Source organism: Rutidosis leptorrhynchoides, chromosome 11 (genome assembly GCF_046630445.1).
Source record: "Rutidosis leptorrhynchoides isolate AG116_Rl617_1_P2 chromosome 11, CSIRO_AGI_Rlap_v1, whole genome shotgun sequence".
NCBI classification, from domain to species: domain Eukaryota; kingdom Viridiplantae; phylum Streptophyta; class Magnoliopsida; order Asterales; family Asteraceae; genus Rutidosis; species Rutidosis leptorrhynchoides.
The window spans coordinates 384,100,529-384,124,777 of record NC_092343.1 but is presented as its reverse complement, the minus strand read 5'-3'; the positions used below and the strand labels follow the sequence as shown (position 1 = coordinate 384,124,777).

At 36.6% G+C, this 24,249-nt stretch overlaps 2 protein-coding genes across 2 annotated transcripts; both read right to left on the bottom strand.

Moving 5' to 3' along the window:
- Positions 1-6,047: 6,047 nt before the first annotated feature.
- LOC139876005 (uncharacterized) lies at positions 6,048-6,702 on the bottom strand. Its single transcript, XM_071863303.1, has 2 exons — positions 6,466-6,702; positions 6,048-6,395 (listed from the first exon to the last, which is right to left on the bottom strand). Exons 1-2 carry the CDS (start codon positions 6,700-6,702, stop codon positions 6,048-6,050), a joined length of 585 nt encoding a protein of 194 aa, XP_071719404.1.
- A 5,155-nt stretch (positions 6,703-11,857) lies between these two features.
- LOC139876004 (uncharacterized) lies at positions 11,858-13,194 on the bottom strand. The gene is made up of 3 exons (XM_071863302.1): positions 13,180-13,194; positions 12,721-12,726; positions 11,858-12,619 (listed from the first exon to the last, which is right to left on the bottom strand). Exons 1-3 carry the CDS (start codon positions 13,192-13,194, stop codon positions 11,858-11,860), a joined length of 783 nt encoding a protein of 260 aa, XP_071719403.1.
- Positions 13,195-24,249: the final 11,055 nt, after the last annotated feature.

Below are 24,249 nucleotides of genomic sequence, written 5' to 3'. Positions count from 1 at the left end.
AGATCACTTTACCATTTATTCCGAATACCGTTAAAAAGGAAAGGTTTCCTAAATCAAAGTGGACCTCTCAACAGAGACTTGTAATCATATCACAATGTATATGATAATTCAATCATTTGCTATTATCTTTTAATTTCATCGATAAACATATATGGAAACTAATACGTTTATGTAAAGTATTATTCATCAAATACTTTGTTAACGTTTTCAAGTTATATAATAATTTCATAACTTATTTTCATATCAACCAAACTGTTAAATGTTTTATTAATACTTCCTAATTTAATAATCACACATATGTATATATTCGTACATATCTATACACACATAATTGTTCGTGAATCATCGAGAGCAGTCGAAAGGTAAATGAATATATGAACACAGTTCAAAGTTTTTGAGATTTCAACAATACAGACTTTGCTTATCGTGTCAGAACATATAAAGATTAAGTTTAAATTTAGTCAGAAATTTTCGGGTTGTCACACTTCAATCATTAAAAATCATGTATTGTGCCTTTTTTGTTTTCTGTTTGCGGCCCAAAATGTGAATGAACAAGATATAGATTGGCATGCAATGGGTCTTCGCAAGTTGTCTGTACAACAGGCCATTGCTTTAGAAAATCATTTTTCTTTAGATGAAGTGTGGGGTGTTGTCAAGAATTTTGATGGGGATAAGACTCCGGGTCCCGATGGTTTTACTTTGAAATTTTTCAAGAAAGGATGGGAGTTTCTAAAAGACGACGTCATGTCCATTATCTTACAATTTCATGCTAATGCCTCTTTTCCATGCGGGTTCAATTCTTCTTTCATTGTTCTTATCCCCAAATCCAATTGTCCCAAAAAGATTGAACACATGAGGCCCATTAGTCTCATAAACGTCCCATACAAAATCATTGCAAAAACGATAGCTAATCGGTTAAGGTCGGTTGTGGCTCAAGTGGTGAGTATAAACCAAAATGGTTTCGTTCCTTCAAGACTTTTAATTGATGAAGTTATGCTTGTAAATGAAATTTGGCACTTTGCAAAAAAGAAAAGAAAAGGAGTGTTGTTTTTGAAGATTGATTTCGCAAAGGCATACAATTGTATCTCACATTCGTTCTTATTACAAACTTTACATAATATGGGTTTCGGTTCAAAGTTTATCTCTTGGATAAAAACGTGCATTTCCAATAAAAAATTTTCGGTATTGCTCAACGGTTCGCCAACAAAAGAAGGGTCATGGAAAGGGGTTTAAGGCAATGTGATCCACTTTCCCCTTTTTTATTCATCCTTGTTACCGAAGTTTTAAGCAAATTATTATCGAATGCAATGCGATGTGGAAGGCTTAAAGGGGTTAACTTTGACATTCATAAAAGTGTGAATCATTCTCAATATGCCGACGATACCATCATTTTTGCACAACCTACTTTAGACGAAATGAGATGCCTATGACATATACTTGACCGCTTTTATCAAGTGTCCGGCCTCCAAATGAATGCTAGTAAAACGGTTATATATGGTTTAAATGTGTCGAGTGAGAAAATGGAAGCATTTGCGGATGCCTTTGATTGTAAGGTGGGAACTTTTCCGTTTGATTACCTAGGGGTTCCAATTGGTGCAAAACCTGATAGAGAAGTGACATGGAAACCGATTTTATCCAAGTTTAAAAAGAAACTTTTGGGTTGGAAAGGGAGGTGTTTATCTTCGGGTGGAAGGCTTATCATGGCGAATTCGGTTCTTTCTAGTCTTCCCATGCATTACATGTCTTTATTTAAAGTTCCAAAAGGCGTTTTAAAAAAGATGGAGAGTTTAAGGCGTAACTTCGTGTGGAGTGGAGATTCGTCCGTTAGAAAAATGGCGTTAGTAAAATGGAGTAAAGTTTGTCTCCCGAAGGAGTGTGGTGGTCTCGGCATTTTTCCTCTAAGATTAAAAAATTTAACAGTATTGGCCAAGTGGTGGTTAAGGTTCAATGGGAATAAGGATGCAAATTGGAGAGGTATTGTTGCAACCTCTTTTGGAATAAATACCCCTGGTAACATGCTCTTTGACTTATCGCAAGTCAATAGACAAAAAATATCTACGGTTTGGCGCGAAATGCTCAAATTACAAAATACAGATTAATTATTTAATATTCTTAGCCCACAAAGTTGGCAATGGAAGATTGAAAATGGTTCGTGTATCCTATTTTGGGACGACATTTGGGTGGGGGTGTCAAAATTGAGTGATTAATTCCCGGCTCTTTATCGTCTTTCTTCTAAAAGAGAGGGATGTATAGCGGATATGGTACAGTTTGATGCTAATGATATGTACATTTGGGACCTTGGGTTCACTGTTTTGTTAGACACGTATGAGGCTAACCAATTTGTAACATTAAAAGCTTTGTTGAGTCATGTGGTGTTTGATCCTTCCAAAGAGGATGAGATTCAATGGGTACATTCGGTGGATAAAGTTTATAAGGTAGCGGAACGTGTTCGGGTAATGTTGGCTTCTAATTTAGATAGTAATTTCGATTGGATAAAGGTGGTATGGAACAGACTTGTTCCATCTAAGATTGCTATTTTTCATTGGTTAACAATCCAAGGGGGTATTTCGGTCAAAGAAGTGTTAAGCTATAGGCGATGTTAAAGAGATGAAGCGGATGACAAATGCGGATGGTGCTTGAAACGAGTAGAGTCCATTGATCATTTACTCCTTCATTGCTCATGGGCCCACAAGATTTGGATGGCGTTATTTAATTGGTGGAAAGTAAGTTGGATTATCCCCTCTTCTATTATAAAATTTTCTAGTGATTGGTGTAATGGAGTTGGTATTATGGCCGAAATTTTTTGGAGTTTAATTGGTCCTGCGACTATTTGGTTTATTTGGAATGCTAGAAACGAATTGGTGTTTAATGGAATATATACTTGTTGGGCCGCAACGTTCGAACGTATCAAAGTAAAGGTATTTCAATGGCTTGAATGCAAAAGTATGTGAATCTCATCAAATCTATGTATGGAGTAATTGCCCGAAAATGCTACTGTGACATGTTGAGCAAGAATCAAAATCTTCTACAGATTGCTATATGTATGTTTCATGTATGATAGAGCATGTGCCTCTTTTGTGTTTGTATTTAATCTTATAACAGTTTATGGGTCAGGGTAATGTAAGCCCAATGTTTCTGTTCAGCCCAGTAGACTTCTCTATTGTAATATTTAATTTTTCACTTTTTCGTGAAAAATATTATTAATATTATATTATTCCTCATTTTTTTGCCAAAAAAAAAATGTGAACCTTTATTTAGTTTTGTTTAATTAAATGTTATGAGTAGTATGTTTAAAGTAATGAAGTGACATATGCAGTCAAGGTTGAGATAGTGGGCAGTGTACGTGGAGAGGTGGAGTGTACCAATTCATTGGTAGATAGTAAGGGTCAACATAGTAGTTTAATTAAACGTGTGTTAAGAGGTAATGGGTTACTTAATAATATGTAGTACATGGGTCATAGTTTTATATGAGGTTATTATTAGTTTTATAAAAAGGAGTTGTTTATTCTTATTATAATTTGCATTTTTTCCATGCAAGTAATAATATAAGAAAATTGTCCCAAGTGTGTGTATTATCTTGTTTGTGTTTATAGTATGTAGGATAGTCACAACCACTGTTGTAAATGTCATTCGTTGCGACGCCCGTTGCGGTGTTTTGGTGACTAAACCGTTTTGACCCAGTCCCGTTTTCTTATAAGCAGGTCAACAGTCAAAAGTCAAGCCAAATGCAGGAAAAATTAGGTCAACGTCGGTCAAAAGTCAGAAATTTTGTTAAAATCGGTCATAAGTCGGTCAAATTAATCAAAATTGACTTAGTTTAGTATTCCATTTTGTATTATATTAACGCTAATAGCAATTATAGGTACAAACTTGTCAACAAAGGTTTTTTAGCTCTAAAATATGTGTAAATATATATTTATATATATAAAAGTCAATATTAGTCAACATCCGTTTCGACCCCGTCTCGGCTCCCTTTTTTCCTTTGCGGCGTTTTGAGGTCGCTACAGTTTCGGCCCCATCTCGCGTCTTTTTCAACCTTGGTTACAACGCTTGGTAACAAAAGCAAGTATTGTGAAGTTATACGTTTCAATGATTGGTATCGAGAGCATGTAGTAGATCCTGGTTCGCAGCAAGATAAAAGAAGAAATAGCCATAAGTAGAGTAAGTAGCAAGGATGATCACCTTTGATTTGATCATCAGAAAAGCAGAAGCAAAGCAAGCAACAATCTGATCAAAGCAGGAAGATCAGATGAAGAAGAAGTAATAGTAGTGGCTGATTTGTGAAAAACAAAATCAGCAAGAATTAAAGTAGTTTAGCAGAGCAGCTGATAATGGTACCAGTAGTTAACGCATCGATGCAGTTGGTGATCACAATCGGTGATCAAAAGCAAGTAATATGTAGCTTGCAGCAGGAACAATCATGATTTTTTGATCAGGAAAAAAACAGTAGCAAAAAAGCACATGATAAAGCAGGAAGTAGCAAGATTGATCACATGCAGTGAGTGATCAGAAGCAGGATGCAACAACGGGTTGTAACAACAAAACATTTCTCGTAGCAAGTTGCGAGAATGCATTTAGCAAGTTGCAAAAAAATCGAAACAGACTTGGTTCAAGATTACGCGGGTGAATGTTGGGTGATCATGAGGCCCAAGTTGCAACAAAATCGAAACAGACTTGGTTACGAAGGAAATATATAAATTAGATTTTGTGATTCTATCAAACTGAAATACTTTTAACCTTGATATATGAACAAGAAAATATGTTCTTAATGAGATGGTACTGAATTTCATATAGGTGTTGCATGGCTGTCGTTAGCTCGTTTCGTGAGATGTTTAGTCAAGTCCTGGGAAGGCCCGGAGGGAGAATAAAGTGATCGACCGCTCAGGGTCCAGGATTTACAGGGATCCAATTATATATATATATATATATATATATATATATATATATATATAGACATAATCGTAACTAGGGAAACACAACTGAAGCAGCGGAAACAAAATACAATAGGTTCAAAAACAACAATCAAAGACCCCAGAAAAAAAAGAACTCAAAGTCCACTAGCATTCTAGCAATGTTAAGGAGACTTTTTTTTAAATAATTTATATTATTCATTAGGGCCTAAGGTCTTTTTTCACCTCATTCCAGGTCCTTAGGAACTCGGAACCGGCTCTGGTTAAGTCCTCTAACGAATCTACATCAATATTTTTTTTTTGAGAAATTCGCCCAAATACACTTTTTTAAAAACTTTTCCTCCAAAATACACTTTCGGGAAAAAAATTGTCTATTTACACCATTAGGTCAACCACTATTTGGGTCGACTACCCCTTTACCAGGTCGACCACTTTAGTTTTCAAGGTAGTCGACCAACATTCTTCATTGATGTTGGTCGACTACTTCAATGAGATGGTCGACTTCAAGGTCGACCGATTTGTTAGCCATAAGTGGATCAACTAACCATATTCGACCATACTTGCGTTGTAGGCGACCGATAAGTGGGTCGACTAAGCATAACTCATACTACTATTGGATAAGATATATCAGATAAGATTTTTCGGAATTCCAATGTAGCCTGCCATCCAATTTAGTGAAATAAACTTTCATTTGAACAACAAATATTATATATTATCTCATACTACATTTATTGATTACACAACAAATAACACAAGTTACAGACACAACACATACTCGACAGTTAAACGGCAAAAAACATACGAACACACATACCTATCATCCATGGCAGTTAAACACATTTAAAACACAAAGAAGAAGCTAATCATCACTCAAATTGTAAGTCGACCCAAATTGTGTTGAGCATGAGTCTTCACGTTTTCCTTTACCCTTCCCCTTTACCAACCCCTTCGGCTTTGCCTTTGTTTTTGAGTTACACTTGGACTTTGTGTGCCTTCAGATAGATCATAATGTGCGGTGCAAGTTGATCTTGTGTGTCCATATTCCAAGCAACGACTGCATTTTCTTTTAGATTTGAAATTGTCTTTGTCCTCTCCTTGGGACGGTATACGAGCAGTACTCTTCGGTCTACCCGATTGTCATTTTGTAACCAATGGCAGTAGGACAGTTTGTAGGTGTCCTGGATCTATCCATTCAGAAATATGATCTAGCGGGTTAATATCTTCATTGTATGCCGACTTGTACGTTTCAGTGTGGAAATACTTCTGAACGTGTGTAGTGACGTCACGTAGTACAAAATACCTTGCTACTGCCATTACATGTCCACAAGGTATACCGGAAAACTGCCATTGTTTACATGTGCAAGTTTTATCTTGTAGATTGACTTTACCGCCTTTTTTCATATCCATTACCTCAAACTTAACTTGTGATATCGGTTTGACAGTCCAAGTAAGAGACTTGCGATTTTGTTTTACCCAGCTTACGCTCTGCATATGAAGTGACAGGTGTTGTTAAACCATGTGCAGTGTTTCGGTGTTCCCAAAACTATTGTTGAACTGAAGCTCTAAAGAATTCAAGAAGCATTGTAATCGGGAGTTTCCTCGCATGAACTGACAGTGCATTCATTGACTCTGCACTATTAGTAGTCAGATAAGCATACCGAACACGATCTGCATGATGTCTAGACCATCTGTTGAGGCCAACAGTAGTGAGTGTACGTGTACTGTCTGGAATACGTCGTGCTAGTATACCATAGTGGTGATCAAAATCAGATTTTCTATACGCTTTGCACATTTTTCAGTAGTGCCACTCGTAACTTTTAACCCGTTTAGACACACTTTTAAGGTTTCCAAACAAATGTCTAGCACATAGTGCATGAAATACTTCTGGAAATACAATTGATATGCCAGCAGCTATTGCAGGTGCCCTATCAGATATAATGGTAAGATTATGAATACAACACCCCGAAGACTGTAGAGAGTCTCTTAGATTACCAAAAAACCATGTCCAATGATCAGTGGTCTCTCCTGCTCCAATACCGTAGGCTAATGGAAGGATTCCATTGTTAGCATCCATAGCGACAGCAATCAAGTTAGTCCCCAAGTAACGACTTTTTAAATGAGCCCCATCGACTATGATAACTGGTCGTGCATAGTTAACAAACGAACGTGTCTACATATAAAAGTATTGAAACATTGTTAATGAATGCGAGTTAAATTAATAAGTAAATGAATAGAGCATTAAACATACCGCTTCACCAATGGACATGTAACTAATAACAAATCTGCCTTTGTTGTCTGTTCGAATGTTGGTTACACTACCTGGGTTAGACAATCTAAGATTATATAGATAATTAGGTAGTATTTGAAAGGAATATTCAAGACTACCCCTCAACATCTAAATTGCGTAACATTTGGCTTTCCATGATTGGTGGTATGATAGACTTATTTTAAATCGCGCCGACATATCAGTCCTTATATCATTCGGTCGATAGACACGACCTTCTTGTTTCATCACCTCTTTCAATATATTCCCTAGGACCTTCTTGGTGGCATGCCTATTGTTCGGAAGAATTTGGGTATTTGAGCATGTGTGTAGATCATTCAACTTCCGTACTTGAAAGTTGTTGCTATCTTGTATACACCTAGCAGTAATTTGCCATGAACAATTTGGTGATATGCATGTAGCTGTATACCTTGACTTGTCTGAGTACTTTGGTTTTATATGGAACCCTTCAGTAACACACTTTGTACGTAATTGCATAAGAAAATCTTCCTTGTTTTTGAAAGTCTGATTCAATTTAACTAGATCTGAGGTTTCATATATTGTAATTGATCTAAGTTTCATTTCGGGTTGGGTGTTCGACAGTAACGGTGGCATGTTCCAAAATATATCATCTGGTTGGTGATTATACTTAATTGGCTGGTCATAAGTTTGTGTTACATCGACGTATTCATCTTCGTATTCATCATCACTATCAGGAACATCATCCTCATCAACTATGTAGTTAGAAAAAGGGCGTTTTGTTGGTTTGACTGGATTCACATTTTCCATATCATCATGCTCGGATTCGCTTTGATCAGATGTAGGTAGGTCAACGATGTAAGGATCTTCGTTTTCTTCAACTGGTGGTGGTTTTGGGTTCAACAAATTGGTGTATTGTATTCGTTGGTTGATTTCATCTGTAGTTTGAGTTTGTAAGTTGAATTGATTTACAGATTGATTTTGTAGGTTCAAATGATTTGTGTATGGATGTGGTTGGTTGTACTTATCAGTGTACGGGTGGTGTAGGTTGAATTGATTGTCAGTTTGGTATTATGGGTCGTACTGATTGATGGATGACTGTTGTAGGTTGAACTGATTGATGGATGACTATTGTAGGTTGAACTGATTATGTGATGGATGATGTAGGTTGAACTGATTATTGGATTGCTGATGTAGGTTGAACTGATTATTGGATGGATGATGAAGGCTGTACTGATTATTGAAAGGATGTTGTAGGTTGAACTGATTATTGGTCGGATGTTGTAGGTTTAACTGATTATTGTATTGTTGTTGTAGGTTGAACTGATCAGTAGGATTAGTAAGGTTTCGACCTAAAACATGCATTGAATTCGTAATATCTTCTAGATATATGTGAATGGGTTGATTTGAGATGGCAAAATTCAAAAAATCATTAAAATCATCTTCATCGTCATTGATATCCAAGACACAGTTATCGACAATGTATTTCATAGATATAACTAAATCTTGTGAAACATCAATCTTTTTTAAACATTTTTTAACAAAATCGTACGATTAAAGGGTTTGTTTGGCGCGATTAGAAGTTTCAAAGGTACTCTGGGACAATTAAGTGGCATATAAACTATATGATTATTGACATTATCAAAATAACCTCCTGAACAAATATATATCTTTAACTTACTCATCACTAAAAATGTAAAAGTATTACTCACCAGTAAGTGATGACCTCAAACTGACCTCTGAATAACTTCAACTACTAACTTGGTGTGAATATGAATTTGGTGTGTTTGAATATCGATATGGTATTAGTTATGGGAATTACTTATAGAGTAAAAAAGGATACAAGGAATAAAACTGGATACACATTATCCAATTAAATTCATGAAAGATGGATTCCCTATCCGTAGGTAATCAGGATAACAAATGTTATCTAAATGTGGGACCTAGGTTGATTTTTTAATCATGAAAATCGTAATAGTCGACCACTTCATAGTTTGTGGTCGATTAAAGCATTTTTTTTGAGGTGGTCGACCCACAACATGGTCGATTATAGTGTATTTAAGCAGTGGTCGACCACAATTAACACTAATGGTCGACCAGTCAAAATGTGCCTGTCCAAACATTACAATGGAGCCTGTTCAAAATACAACACTAGTTCAACCTACTGACTTAATATACAACTACACACTACAAATACATACAACATGAGCAACACTATATAACTAACACAAACATTAGATCTACCTTTTACGTACTTCGATTCGAGATCTAAAGAATGTCCTCCCCATCCTGTGTCTGTATTCAAATGCAACCTTCGCAGTATCTTCCTTAAATGGATAGGTTAGCTCACAAAATACACGCTCCATGTGTATGAAAACCCATACACCACAGTCCCCGTAATATCCTGACTGCTGAGGTGAGTCGATATACGTAAATGTAGATGGAATCGAGACGTGTGGTGGAGGAGTGTAGTTAATTTCCCTCAAAAACTCTGGCAGACACTTACCCAACTCGGAAACATAATAAGCGCGGTGGTCAATTGAATTGTGCTTCACAAAACTATCATAAATGACGACGGTGAAATCATTAAGATCAAGCACAATAAGCACCCAGTGATCCGCATCTTCCAAACATGTTGGGAATAGGACCTACAATTTAAAGTTATACAAATAACTATAATCTGAATGTATATGTCTATGTATACCATATTTAAACTGTATATGTATATGTATAAAGCATTGTAACCTTTTGACACTTCGACCAATGTGGGAAAGGGAGCTTCGAACCATCTGCATAACAAGTAATATTGGGATTGGTGTATTTCGGGTCAAGTGTTACACCCGTTTTAAGAATCCCCATCCACTTAATCATGTGGACCGGCATGATCGTACATCTTTGACTGTCCTTTAGCGCCTAAAAATCCATTTGATCTAAACGGTAGCTCCACCACAACAACATAGATCCCCAACCATTAATATTCTGCAATTAACAAACAGTTAGTCAAACTTTTGTTAGCCAAAATTTACGATATTAATAATAAGTTTATAAAAAACTTACAAAGTTATCTAAGTAACCGCCTTCAAATTTGTTGTAGATCCGCTCCCAAAACTCGTCAGTGATGAATATAAATCCGTCAGATAGGCCCCGAACAAATACTGAAATGCACTCGTAATGTGGAGTCATCATCTCTTCCGGTGTCTTAGGGCCGTCCAGATTCCTTTCATCATCATATAATGTGGAAGGGCTGGGATAGATAAGTCCAGATCCATGAATCAAATCATCAATGATTTCTAGAATAACATTATCAGGCACTACCGGAGCCCTCAGTCTCACCGTCTTCTGTTGTTTTATTGGGATTTCTTTCTCTTCTATGTCAGGCTTTCTTTTACCAGCCTTTTTGATCATCTGTGACGGTGTAATGAAAGGAGACATCCTTGCCCGTGCAACCCGACGGTCCCTTTTGCTTCTCCTCACATAAACCGGTGAAGCAACCTTCACATTATCAAACATATCTTTCTTGGTTGTTTGAACTTCTACATCTGACACATATCCACCAATGAAACCACCAACATCCTGTCACAGAAACACATAGCAATATGTCAACAGAAATGGATGAATATAGTCGACCTTGACTAGGGTCGACTTTAGTATAAATTTAATATACTCGACCCCATTAATGGTCGACTACAATGAAAATATTGTGATAGTCTATCCATTGAAGGGTCGACTACACATCTGCACACTGGACAGTTTATACTCTATATAAATTTACAACTTGCACAATAAATGAATTATATAATAAGAAATTACTTGCTCTTGTTGTTGTTGTTGTTGTAGGTTTTGTATCATAGAATGGAGTTTTAAAATACTTGTCCGATGGATGCCTCTAGAAACATATAAACTCTGCACTATCTTTAGTGTCTCACGTGTAACACGGATGCCAGCCTCAACCCGATCACTCATCTCCTTAATCTCCTTGGCATGTTTGTTTTCCTGATCATCTAATCTCTTTGTCAAATTTTTAATCATATCCGTCAACTCCTTCTTCGTCTCATCATCAAATTTCTTCGGATCATCAACTTTCTTCACCGGTACTTTAGCATCGGGGTTCTTGAAATAGTTTACACTAGCAACCCACCACTCACACTTAACCTCTGTCTTGGTGGGCCTCAAACGATTGAGAGGTCGTTCTTCGTCCGGGATATCATCCTGTCATACACATATACATATACATATACATATACATATACATATACATATACATATACATATACATATACATATACATATACATATACATATACATATACATATACATATACATATACATATACATATACAGTTACATATACATATACATATACAGTTACATATACATATACATATACATATACAGTTACATATACATATACAGTTACATATACATATACAGTTACATATATACATACATGGTAGATATACACATACATATAAACATAACACATATATAAACTTTTTGGTATAATTATACTCACCGGGAGTTGCATCAACTCAACGTACTCATTCCAGCCCATGACTTTCTTCTTCCGTTTCCAGTGGATTCCACGAGGTATGCCATCACTTTCCGGCTTGAAAGCATATGCTTCTATTCGGTGTTTGTATGCCTCCCATATCCACATCTTCAATCAAAAACCAAATTTGGTTAAATATGAAACATGTTAATTGCTTAAAATTTAAAAGTACGGATTACTACCTTAAACACCCAAGTGAAGCCGCTCAAATGGTATGTCATTACCCCCTTCTGGGTTTTATCTGCTACCCTCTCTTTATAAGGTACTAACAAGTGATGCAAACAATTGTAAAGTTTGGTCCATAAGAAAGAACCCCACGGATACTTGTTCATCAACTCAAAGTCCTCTAATAAAAGAAGCATGTCATCGTTTACACTATCCCGCAACTGCTTCCCAAGGAAGCATAAGTTAATTATCAACGCAATGGCGACTATGACCTTATCCTTGTCAGTTCCTTTCAACTCATCTTTAAAAAAGGCTTCGTGAAACTCTGAAAGATGACGGGGACCACTATGTCGTTTACTAAAAACACGAGATGAAACCGAGTGGTCAAAATCAGACCTCTCTTGACCTATCCAATCTATAAAAGATGTAACTAGACCAAACCGCATCCCGATAACCAAGCAAAACTCACGTCTACCACACCTAATGACATGGTCTCGGGTAACTCGAAACCATAGCTCTTTTGGCTCCTCACATATTTCGCGTCCGTTGATTACAAACTTTTTCGGACGGTCAATCTGATTCATTAATAAGCAATGTATGTATCCAGGATCATTGTCATCACACTTTATATCTAACCAATGACCAAAACACGTCTCTCTGAAAATCTTTATCTGAGCCGGAGTGAGTTTGTTCTTAATCTCCCGAATAAGAGACATCTTGCTTCGAATGGTGACCTTCGCCTCGAACCAAACCTGTAATCAGACAATGATAATGTCATTATACATGAATGTTAATATACATACACATACATGCATACATACATACATACATACATACATACATACATACATACATTTAACTATACATGTACATACAATTGAAAAGCAAAATAAACTATAGTCGACCTTCTTTCTGGTCTACTGTAGCAACAAATCAACTATAGTCGCCCCAATATGGGGTCGACTATAGTTGACTTTTTTTGGCATTCGACCCTTTGCCTGGTCGAGTATGCAAGTAATCTTCTGACCTAAGGGATGCCCATCACCATATCACCATATACAGATATATACACTATAACAAAAAAATGGGAGATATGTATATGGGATCCCTATGTATATCTATAGTTACATATACATATACATATACATATACATATACATATACATATACATATACATATACATATACATATACATATACCTATACATCCATACACACATATACATATACATACAGGGACCCATACATACATATACATATATACACAGACAGATAAACTAGCACATAGAAACACCAACGAAATAAGGTTTACCTCAATATCTGTCATCTTTGAAGGGATCTCTTGATTGATACACTATTGAAGGGATCTGCAATGAAGGGATTTAGGGTTTATCTAACGATGGATTTAGGGTTTATCTACAAACTATTGAAGGGATCTCTTGAGAGAATCTGCAATGAATCAGGGTTGAGAGAATCTGCAACGATGGATTTAGGGCTTGTGGAGCGAAATTTTGTTAAATGTGTAATTTGAATTGTGAACTCGCTATTTTAGTGTCTTTTTGTATAATCGACCATCATTAAGGCCGCCCGTGTTTTTTGGGGTCGAATATAATGGTCGACCGATACCACATGGTGGTCGACCTTGCCAGTTATAAACGGGGGTCGACCACATTGAAATTTGGTATGGTCGACCGGGTAAAGGGGTAGTCGACCCAAATGGTGGTCGACCTAATGGTGTAAATAGACAATTTTTTTTCCCGAAAGTGTATTTTGGAAGAAAAGTTTTTTAAAAAGTGTATTTGGGCGAAATTTCCTTTTTTTTTTTTTTTATGTAAATTAACATGTAAAATAACTATTATCTAAATGTTTATTAAGTTTTGCACGTGGTTTCATTAAACATTAACTCTGTATATCAATGGTGCAACCAATTAAATCATTGGTGAGAAAAACAATGTCGAAAAATGCTGAGCCATACAATTTAACAACACGTGATTCGAGACATACAAAGAGAAACAATTTACCTCCTACAGTCCTACAACACATTTATTTCGTTGAAATCGCTCCATAAGTGCTTCATCGGATACAAACATAATAAATTATACTTTATAACAAAAAGTCTTTTGTGACATTTATTTCGTTGTAAATGCTTCACTTATTCATCTGTAAACCTTTCAAATGTTTATCTTTCTATGACACCAACAACACACTAATTTACTATCGTTTTGAGTGTTGTATTTCTTCTTCAAACAATTTTTTTTTTTTTTTTTTTTTTTTGAAAAGCAAGCTATATAAAACGAAAAAAAAAAAAAAAAAAACGAATACAACAAGTCTCAAATCGAGATTTCTTCTTCTTCACACAATAACAAAAATAAAAGGCGCACAATAAAATTGCCTACTATTTTGATGATATTTAATGTGGCTGATATCACACTAAGTTTCTAACTAGAGATATTATAACAAGTAGGATTACTTCATAAGAACCACAAATATTATTAGACTCACCAAAATAGAGGGTCACGTCACGTGGCACATAAATTATAACATGGCTTTGCCTATATGTATTTTTTTTTTTTTTGGCGAAAGAAAGGATTTTATTTTATAAAAACACGATAGTTTCATCAAAACAATGAAGGCTACCGGTAGAGGTACACATTGTAACAAGAACAAAGAAATATAACAACAAAGAAAGATTACAACAAAAGAGAGATCCTAAAGGCTAAATAAAAACGGATTTTGCTCCCAAATGTATGCTCCAACTTGAGATTTGACGCCCATAAAAAAACCTTTAGATTGATGTGCCGAACCACGACGGATTGACATGTGAACTTGCCATTGAAGATAACGTCGTTTCTAGCCATCCAAATAGTCCAAATAGATGCGGGCCCGATTAACTTCCAAAACTTTGAAGCCTTAATACCCATTCCACGAAACCAATCAAAAGAGAAGTCGACAATAGACTTTGGCATGGACCACCGAATGTTCCACCAACGAAATAAATCCGCCCAAATGAGAGAGGACCATTTGCAATGAAGTAATAAATGTTCGAAGGTTTCAACTTCAATCAAACACCAAACACATAATGTAGATTGGTTAGAGGGCAAAATACTTCTTCTTGCTAACACATCTTTGACTGGGATGCTATTTTTTATAGCGAGCCAATGAAAAATCATAATCATTGAAGGAACGTTAATACCCCAAACTACCTTAGGCCACACGGGAGGTTCGATATGACCCGATTGGACCAGTAATTAAACCGCATCAGAAACAGAATAAGAATCACATGGGCTTGCGGCCCAAGAGAGATGGTCTGCTACATAATCTTTCAACCAAAATTTAGAAAGCAAGAGGTGAAGCTCCTGTACCTTAGCCAAGTTGAAATCGGACAGTGGGAGGGATAAATGCAAGAACCATCTCAACTGTGGTGTGCTAATATCAATGGGGAAACGAAAGCTTTTTACACACTCAAACTTTTGTTGACAAAAAAATAACGCGGGAAACTCGTCTTTTAAGATACGTCCATCTACCCACGAATCATACCAAAATAAAATACTCGCCCCGTCCCCTAATTTCCACTTCCAAATATTAGGACCAACAATACCTTGAGCGGATTCAATCAATTAAAGATTAATCAAGTCTCTCCAAATAGGAGAAATTTGTGCAATTTGTAATGAAGAAACATTATTCATAATTTTACCACGAAACGAGGGACCGAACGAGGAGACAACGATGGATTTCCATAAAAATAGCTTATTGGAATTTAAACGAGCCCACCACTTAGCAAGCATTGCGAGATTTTTAACACGGAAGCCACCTAGATCTTTAGGCAAACAAACCGAGTACCATTGTTTCTTGAATTGCAAAGAATTGTACTTGAAAACGATTAACGATTACACCCGCCAAACGACCTCTAGACTTGTTGCCTAGGCCGCGGATGTTTCATGAGGCGAGCCTCATTGCCTTGAAGATTTTTCAGGCGTATCCTCCGGCATGTTACCCATTAAAATACCGAAATTATACAACTCCTCTATGTAAGACATTTTCTTAAAACCAAAACCACCATTCACCTGTTGTAAGTTAGAAGAACCTTGATTGAACTTATTATTTATTTCACTTTTAGTATCAAACATATTGGACAGATTGGGGATTTCTTCTATCCATTTGGAACCCCTATCTTTACTGTTTTTGGGAGCAACGATGGGTTATAGAATGACCTCTTTATTTCTTGAAGGTATGTTGTTTCGAATATTACAAGAACCACTTAAACGTAACTCGTTTAAGCTCACAGGAGTGGATGAATTTTCATTCACTTTCGCAGCAAAAGATATGTCAGTATTGATGAAAGAAGTTTTTTTAGGTAAAGATTCGGTTGGGATATTGGAAAGATTTGGTGAGGTTGGAGAGATTTGTTCAAGGGCAGGATAGTTATTTTGTTTAAAAACAAAAGGAGTTTTTTAGGACTTGGTAGGGTCAACAAACGTGGGAGTGGTGTTATTGTTATCCAAAAAGTCAGATGAACCATCCTTATCATGGGATTTGAAAAGAGTCCTTTTTATATCTTCTGCAGCTGACCTAGACCCATACCCCTTATCTTTATGAGACAAAACAGCTTTCGAAACCTTCTCAGTTACCTTTTCCAAAGAGTTGTGTACATCAACAGAAAAGTTGACTTTTGAAGGGGTTTGGTAATTCAAATTGGTAACGGTAATAAACTCACCTTCTTCCAATGGCATCTCAGGCTGTTTATCAGGCTTGCTTTTCCGGCGACTGATGACTCTTTTCCGGCACAGGAGAATAATTTTGATCATCGTTTTGAGTATCGTTTTTTCATGTCCTTCGCAGCTTTAATGGAAAGCTGCAAAATAGAGTTATACTCAACAATAGCTTCTTCAGGAACAATTTCAATTTCTTCGTTGTAATTGATCTCCTCAACCCATAAACTACACGTAGTGCAATTGTCTACATTTGCGGTAACCAATTTTTCGATGGGACCAGGGTTGAATACTTCGATTAGAGCAAATACTACATCGGCCCGCTTAACGTTATGTGAGTTACTGTTAATATGGAGAACTCTTCAAAAGTTTTGTGCAACTTCAATAGAGTAGTTTGATGATACACATTCGTAAGGTATGCCAGAAATCGCGACTTTAGCAAACCTTGAAAACTTTAGTTTGCGTTGAGTCATTGGAATAACATCAAGAAATTCGTCTTCGCTCAACGTTGGACCCATCGTCATTCTTTTGAAGCTCTCTTCGTCCGAACATTGGACAATGTACCCGAATAGACCCCACGCAGAGATCGAATCTATGGCGATGAATCGACTCTTAAGCCACTTAAAAAGCTTCATGGCAGTAATTGGGATTTTATCAACGATAATAGCCGTTAAGTGGATTCGTTTGCAAACTGCAGAGTTGCGTAACAGGTTAAAAGAAGGGGAATTTGGACTTATTTTTTTGTCAACGGGTTGAGAAGATTGGAATGAAGGAGTGATTGGATTCAACTCTTTCTTAGCATAACCCACAGTAAGCCTCATTCCATTAACAATCTTGCCATTCATTGAAGCAATAACATTTGAAGCCTGCACAATATTCTGAAATTTGACAAAGGCGAAGGTTCGATCTTTTCTCCATGATATACCCTGAATAGAACCGAAATCTTGAAGGATATTTCGGATAGTTGAAGGATTTGTAAAACGTGAGAGATTTCCCAAGAAAATGGTGGATTTTTGTGAAAAGGAAGATTGTTTCTTGGAATATTTAGGAGTGGTTGATTGAAAATAAGAGGGGTTGGCTTTGATAGGGATGGAATTAGGGAAGGTGGGTTTGAAAGGGTGAGAGGAATTGGTAGCCATCATGTTTTTTTTTTTTTTTTTTTGCCTATATGTATACATTTAATAAATGAATGAATGTTCATTATTATAGCATGTGCCTCCTCAAGAATAGTTCCAATATTCATGGACCCAAAACAAAATAAACATGTTCTTCAGTGAAAGATATGTTTGCAAAAGCTTCCGATATGGAGACACAAGGCAAACGACAAATTAGTCATTACTAACACGTATAATGCATAGTTGATAAAAAACAAATGAAGAATCATTACTCTTATCTCAAATCTCAAATCCAAGTATAAAGCATGGTCAGAACTAAGAAACAATGCCAAATACGTATATGATCATGTCACCAACACGTTTAATTTAACGGAAGAGGAATCTAAATTGGAAATTAAGGTATCCTTTCTACCCTATACCTTTTTTCCTTTTGTATTTTACCCATCGTTGCAAACGATGGTTGCAGCGGCAAATACGACGGTTTGGTAACTAGCCGGTCCCATTTCGCCTAAAACCGTTTCGTTAGTTGGTCAACGCTAAAACATTATTAGAAAATCTGAAATTAGCGACGGATTTGCAACGGCCTATAAATCCGTCCCTAAATACCGACGGATTTCCGACGACTTTCCAACGAACTCATAAAAAATAAAGTTAATACACATTTGCGACGGTTTAGCTTTGGATTAACTACGGTAACTCATCCGTCGGTAATCTGTCCCTAAATATAGATTTTGCGACAGATTACCGACGGATTAGCTACGTCTAGAGATCCATCCATATTCCGTCCCTAAATATAATGTTTTGCGACGGATTTACGATGGCCATGCATTTTTGTCTAACTCGTAATGTGTGTGTGTATATATATATATATATATATATATATATATATATATATATATATATATATATATATATATATATATATAACTATAAGTCCATCCCTAATCTGTCGGTAAATGAGAAAATTAAGGACACATTTGGGACATCTGTTGTTTAATTGAGATTTAATCGAGTTTATAAGCACAAATGCACGCATATAAGTATTAAAATGTCTTAGAATACATTTATGTCTTAATTTTTAGTGTCGTCCCAAAATCCATCCCTAAATTTTGCCGAGGGCGTTTTTAGGGTCGGCCTATTTTCGTCAGAAATCCGTCATTAAACCCGTTTTGGGACGGATTAGGGACAGATTTTGCCGTCCCTAATTCCAGATTTTCTAGTAGTGAAAATCAGGTCAAAGTCGAGAAACATCGGTCAACATCGGTCTACAATTGACTTTGTATGGCCTTATTATAGTATAAACAAAATTTTGAAACCCCATTCAAATATTAACGGAAAAGACATATAGTAACCCTTAAAGATAAATTAGAAAATACACTATAACTATAGAAACCTAATATTATTTAAAAGTCAACGTCGATCTTGACCCTGTCCCAACCAATTCGTGAGGTCCAAATGTTTGAAGATATGCAGCTAGATTGTTGTAACTTTCTTGTTTTTCCAGACCGTGCTCGTGAGTTTTATAGGGTTTTTGAATTATAACGTATTGACAATACAATGCGGTTCAAATTAATGACATACTGTAACGACCCAAAACATTATACGAGAAAACACGCTTTTTTTTAAACAAACAACAACAGTTTCTGGCCAGACCAAATGCGCGGTGCGCATAATGTTGCGCGGCGCGGTCTATAACGCAAAATGAATCCAGAAGTGGACAACTGGGCGACCCACCAAGATTTGGCCATTTGTGCGGCGCACAGACCAACGCGCGGCGCGCATATCAACTGGAAAATAGGGTGAGCCCCTTTAATACACAAAACAAACCATTTTCGCCCAAAACAAGTTTCGTTAACTCCAAACCGCAACCAACGCTTTTCAAAATATAAATAACCGGGCTTTAATTGACAAAAATGTAATACGACCCTTGGGACTCCAACGACCCATAATTACATGAACGTGACAATTTCGACTCGTTTCATTTAAACACAACAAAAGACCGAGCATGACGATTGAGGACACACTACCCAATCCTAAATCAATCTGAAAGCACGTCTTCTAAAGCAACCTACAAAAGTCCACTAGTTCTCACGCTTACCCAAGCCGCCACCTTGAGAACCTATAAAAATAATATCAACGAGGGGGTAAGTTATAAAGCCTAGTGAGGGTAAACATACTATATACATACATATGCATAAAATGAATACGTATCACCAACACAAATAATAAACACATACCGCATCCAAGTATAACTAGCAAGCTATACATTACGTACCACCAATCCAAAACCGCAAGATTAGCTACAACACAATAATATATATATATATATATACACACACACACACACACACACACACACACACACACACACACACACACACACACACACACACACATGCGAATATAGCCAAACACAAGGTTAACCCCTTAACCTTAAACATAAGAAGGTTGGCAGAACTACACATGCTTAAGTGAATCTGAACTCCACAGGATTCACTACCTTCCTCCCGACTACGACTGAGGATGTCCGAACTACATATGCCTTATGAATCTGAACTACATAAGATTCATACCTCGACTAAACGACTATAGGATCGGCGGAACTACACACGCCCGAGTGGATTTGAACTACACAAGATGCACACCCTAAGTCATAACAACACAAATGGGAATGTCGGAACTACACACGACATCGTGAATCTGAACTACACAAGATTCACCATCCCAACACGCCTCATCCACGACATTAACATCAACGGGGATGACCTACTTGTCAATGTGAATTCGTAACGCCCGAGATTCACTACCCTAAGGGTGGTAACCCAAAACGCATAAACGTACCGTGTGGACTCAAAACTCATAGAGTCCATCATCTCACGCACATGTAAATTGAACCCGAACACCCATGGATCACTCTACCCCACCCGCATCCATCCTATGCATACATACACATATAATATATTTACACTCACCTTAGCGCCTTGATGAATGTAACCGAATAATCCGCAACACGTCAATGGAAATTACCTATTCCATTTTTCACATAACAAACAACACAATTAGGGTGGATTACAAACCAACCCAAATTAGCACTTAATGCAATTTTGACCCAATTGCACTTCCAAGCACAACCCGTGCCCAAACTAACCAATAATCACTAACAGTAGTGAAAATGGTCCTAATACACCAATTAAAACAAAACAAAAGTATTAAATACTTGTCTTCCTCAATTTGACCCATAAACTCTAATTTTGACCTATTTCAAAATTAGTCTTCCAAATACACCCAAATGGGTTCCAACAATCCATAATCACTAATCATAGTGATTAAACCCAATTTCAAGTCTTAAACATAGTTAAATCATCCAACATCCACCAACAAGGGTCAACAACACTAATTACCAGCTCCAAACTTCCATTAAAGAGCTAAATGGATTTTCTCAAGAACTTACAAGTTTAAACCCTAAATTGGACAATAATCATAAGGAATGAAATTCAGAGTTAGAGCTTACCACCACTACCAAAATGTAGCCAAAAACGAGATGAACAACTTTAACACTTGAGCTTTCACCCGAATCGCCCTTCTTCTTCCCAAATGCAACTTTCTCACTCTAAAATGGGTTCCTTTCTCTAAAAAGGTTGAGAGTGTTTGGAGAGGTGGAGATGAGGTGGAAATGAAGATAATGATAGGATTTGATCAGTTTTGAGGCTCAAAACTGACCCCCACGTGAAAAGACCCAAATGACCCTTTTAAAATATGAAAATCACGAATGAGACTGTCAGCTCATTTTGCGCAGCGCGCTTCCAGTTGCGCGGCGCGCATTTGCTGCTGAACCAAAAATCAGGATCTTACAACTCTCTCCCACTTAAATTGGATCACGTCCTCCTGATCTTAGTCGCATAACAGTCGAGAAAGTACACTTTTCTCGGCTCTTCAAGTTCTCACACATCTTAGGACCCTTCGATGCCGCCATTGCATCATATCGGTCACACTTTCTCGAAACCGACCCCCACGCGATGGGTTCCTTTCTCTAAAAAGGTTGAGAGTGTTTGGAGAGGTGGAGATGAGGTGGAAATGAAGATAAGGATAGGATTTGATCAGTTTTGTGGCTCAAAACCGACCCCCACGCGAAAAGACCCAAATGACCCTTTTAAAATATGAAAATCACGAATGAGACTGTCAGCTCATTTTGCGCAGCGCGCTTCCAGTTGCGCGGCATGCATTTGCTGCTGAACCAAAAATCAGGATCTTACAACTCTCTCCCACTTAAATTGGATCACGTCCTCCTGATCTTAGTCGCATAACAGTCGAGAAAGTACACTTTTCTCGGCTCTTCAAGTTCCCACACATCTTAGGACCCTTCGATGCCGCCATTGCATCCTATCGGTCACACTTTCTCATCACACAATGCTCCATCCCCGCAAGAATCCTCCATGTTTCCTTGGCGCACTCCAACTCACGACTTAGAGTTCTACCGCCAATCGACAATCCAATCGGGTCATCCGCACCAGTCACACGATGATGAAATTTCCCTCCAGCTTTTCGATAACTCCCGCCGACACGCAATTTTACACAACTCATAACTTGTCCACCATTACGCTTTAAACATCGTTTCGATCGTCCATTAAGGATGATCTTGTCACTTCTCGCACGTACAAGTCCTCAATATTCTAAAGAACTCACTCTCGAACGCGCTCTATACTAACATATCTCTACACGAGACAGTCCAAATCAACACTCTACTTCCCTAGTTCGCTCATCAAACGGGACAACTTCAGACAAATCACTCGAACACGCCTACCACACCGAGGTAACACCGTACCCTCCGGGTACATACTCCCCTACTTAGGGTCTTAACCCCATACTATTACTGCCAAGATGATAACACTCAACGTTGGTCATACACAACCTGTAGAGACCCGTCCTAATCCATCCGGACGAAGTCCATATCGATTATAAACGATTCACAACAGATGGTTACTTTGCGAGGTACTTGACCTCTATATGATACATTTTACAAACATTGCATTCGATTTTAAAAGACAATCTTTCTTTACAACGAAAGTTGACGACATGCATACCATTTCATAATATATCCAACTATAATTGACTTAATAATAATCTTGATGAACTCGACGACTCGAATGCAACGTCTTTTGAAATATGCCATGAATGACTCCAAGTAATATTTTGAAAATGAGCAAATGCACAGCGAAAGATTTCATTCGTACCTGAGAATAAACATGCTTTCAAGTGTCAACCAAAAGGTTGGTGAGTTCATTAGTTTATTATAAATAATCATTTCATAATTTTAATAGACCACAAGATTTCATATTTCCATTTCTCATAAACATACGTCCCATGCATAGAGACAAAAATATCATTCATATGGATTGAACACCTGGTAACCGACATTAACAAGATGCATATAAGAATATCCCCATCATTCCGGGATCCTCCTTCGGACATGATATAAATTTCGAAGTACTAAAGCTTCCGGTACTTTGGATGGGGTTCGTTAGGCCCAATAGATCTATCTTTAGGATTCGCGTCAATTAGGGTGTCTGTTCCCTAATTCTTAGATTACCAGACTTAATAAAAAGGGGCATATTCGATTTCGATAATTCAACCATATAATGTAGTTTCAATTACTTGTGTCTATTTCGTAAAACATTTATAAAAATTGCGCATGTATTCTCAGCCCAAAAATATAAAGGGTAAAAAGGGAGCAAATGAAACTCACGCATATAAATATTGTAAAACAGTTAATAAAGCATTTGCATGTATTCTCAGCCCAAAAATGTAATGAGTAAAAAGGGAGCAAATGAAACTCACCTAATGTATTTTATAGTAAAAATACATATTACGACATTGAACATGTGTAGGGTTGATCTCGGATTCATGAACCTATAACATTTATATATATATATTAACACATATAATGGTAATCGAACAAATTTATATATTATTATTGATTTAATTGTTATTTTAATTATGTTTTTCATTAAAAATCTACTAAATTATTTATATTAATATTTATTATAAGGATATTAATATAGTTATGTTATAGGTAGTAAATATAGTTTTACCTAACTTAATAGTTATTTGATAAGATAATATTAATGATAATAATAAAAATGTTAACAATAATACTAATAATGATAGTAATAATAATAATAATAATAATAATAATAATAATAATAATAATAATAATAATAATAATAATAATAATAATAATAATAATAATAATAATAATAATAATAATAATAATAATAATAATAATAATAATAATAATAATAATAATAATAATAATAATAATAATGGAAATAGAATAAAAGGGTATACCCTTGTAGAAGGGTCTCTAAAAAGGAACGCCCGGGACCGGACTCGAACCCGAGACCTCTCGCTCACCAATAATACTCCAAGACCACTCCTCCATTTTTGTTTTTCTGTTAAATTTCGTAGCCCAACTATATTTAACCCGTCATCTAAATAATCTGGCCCAACATTTAATTCAATATTCACGGCCCAAGCAATTCAGTATTCGGCCCAACTGAA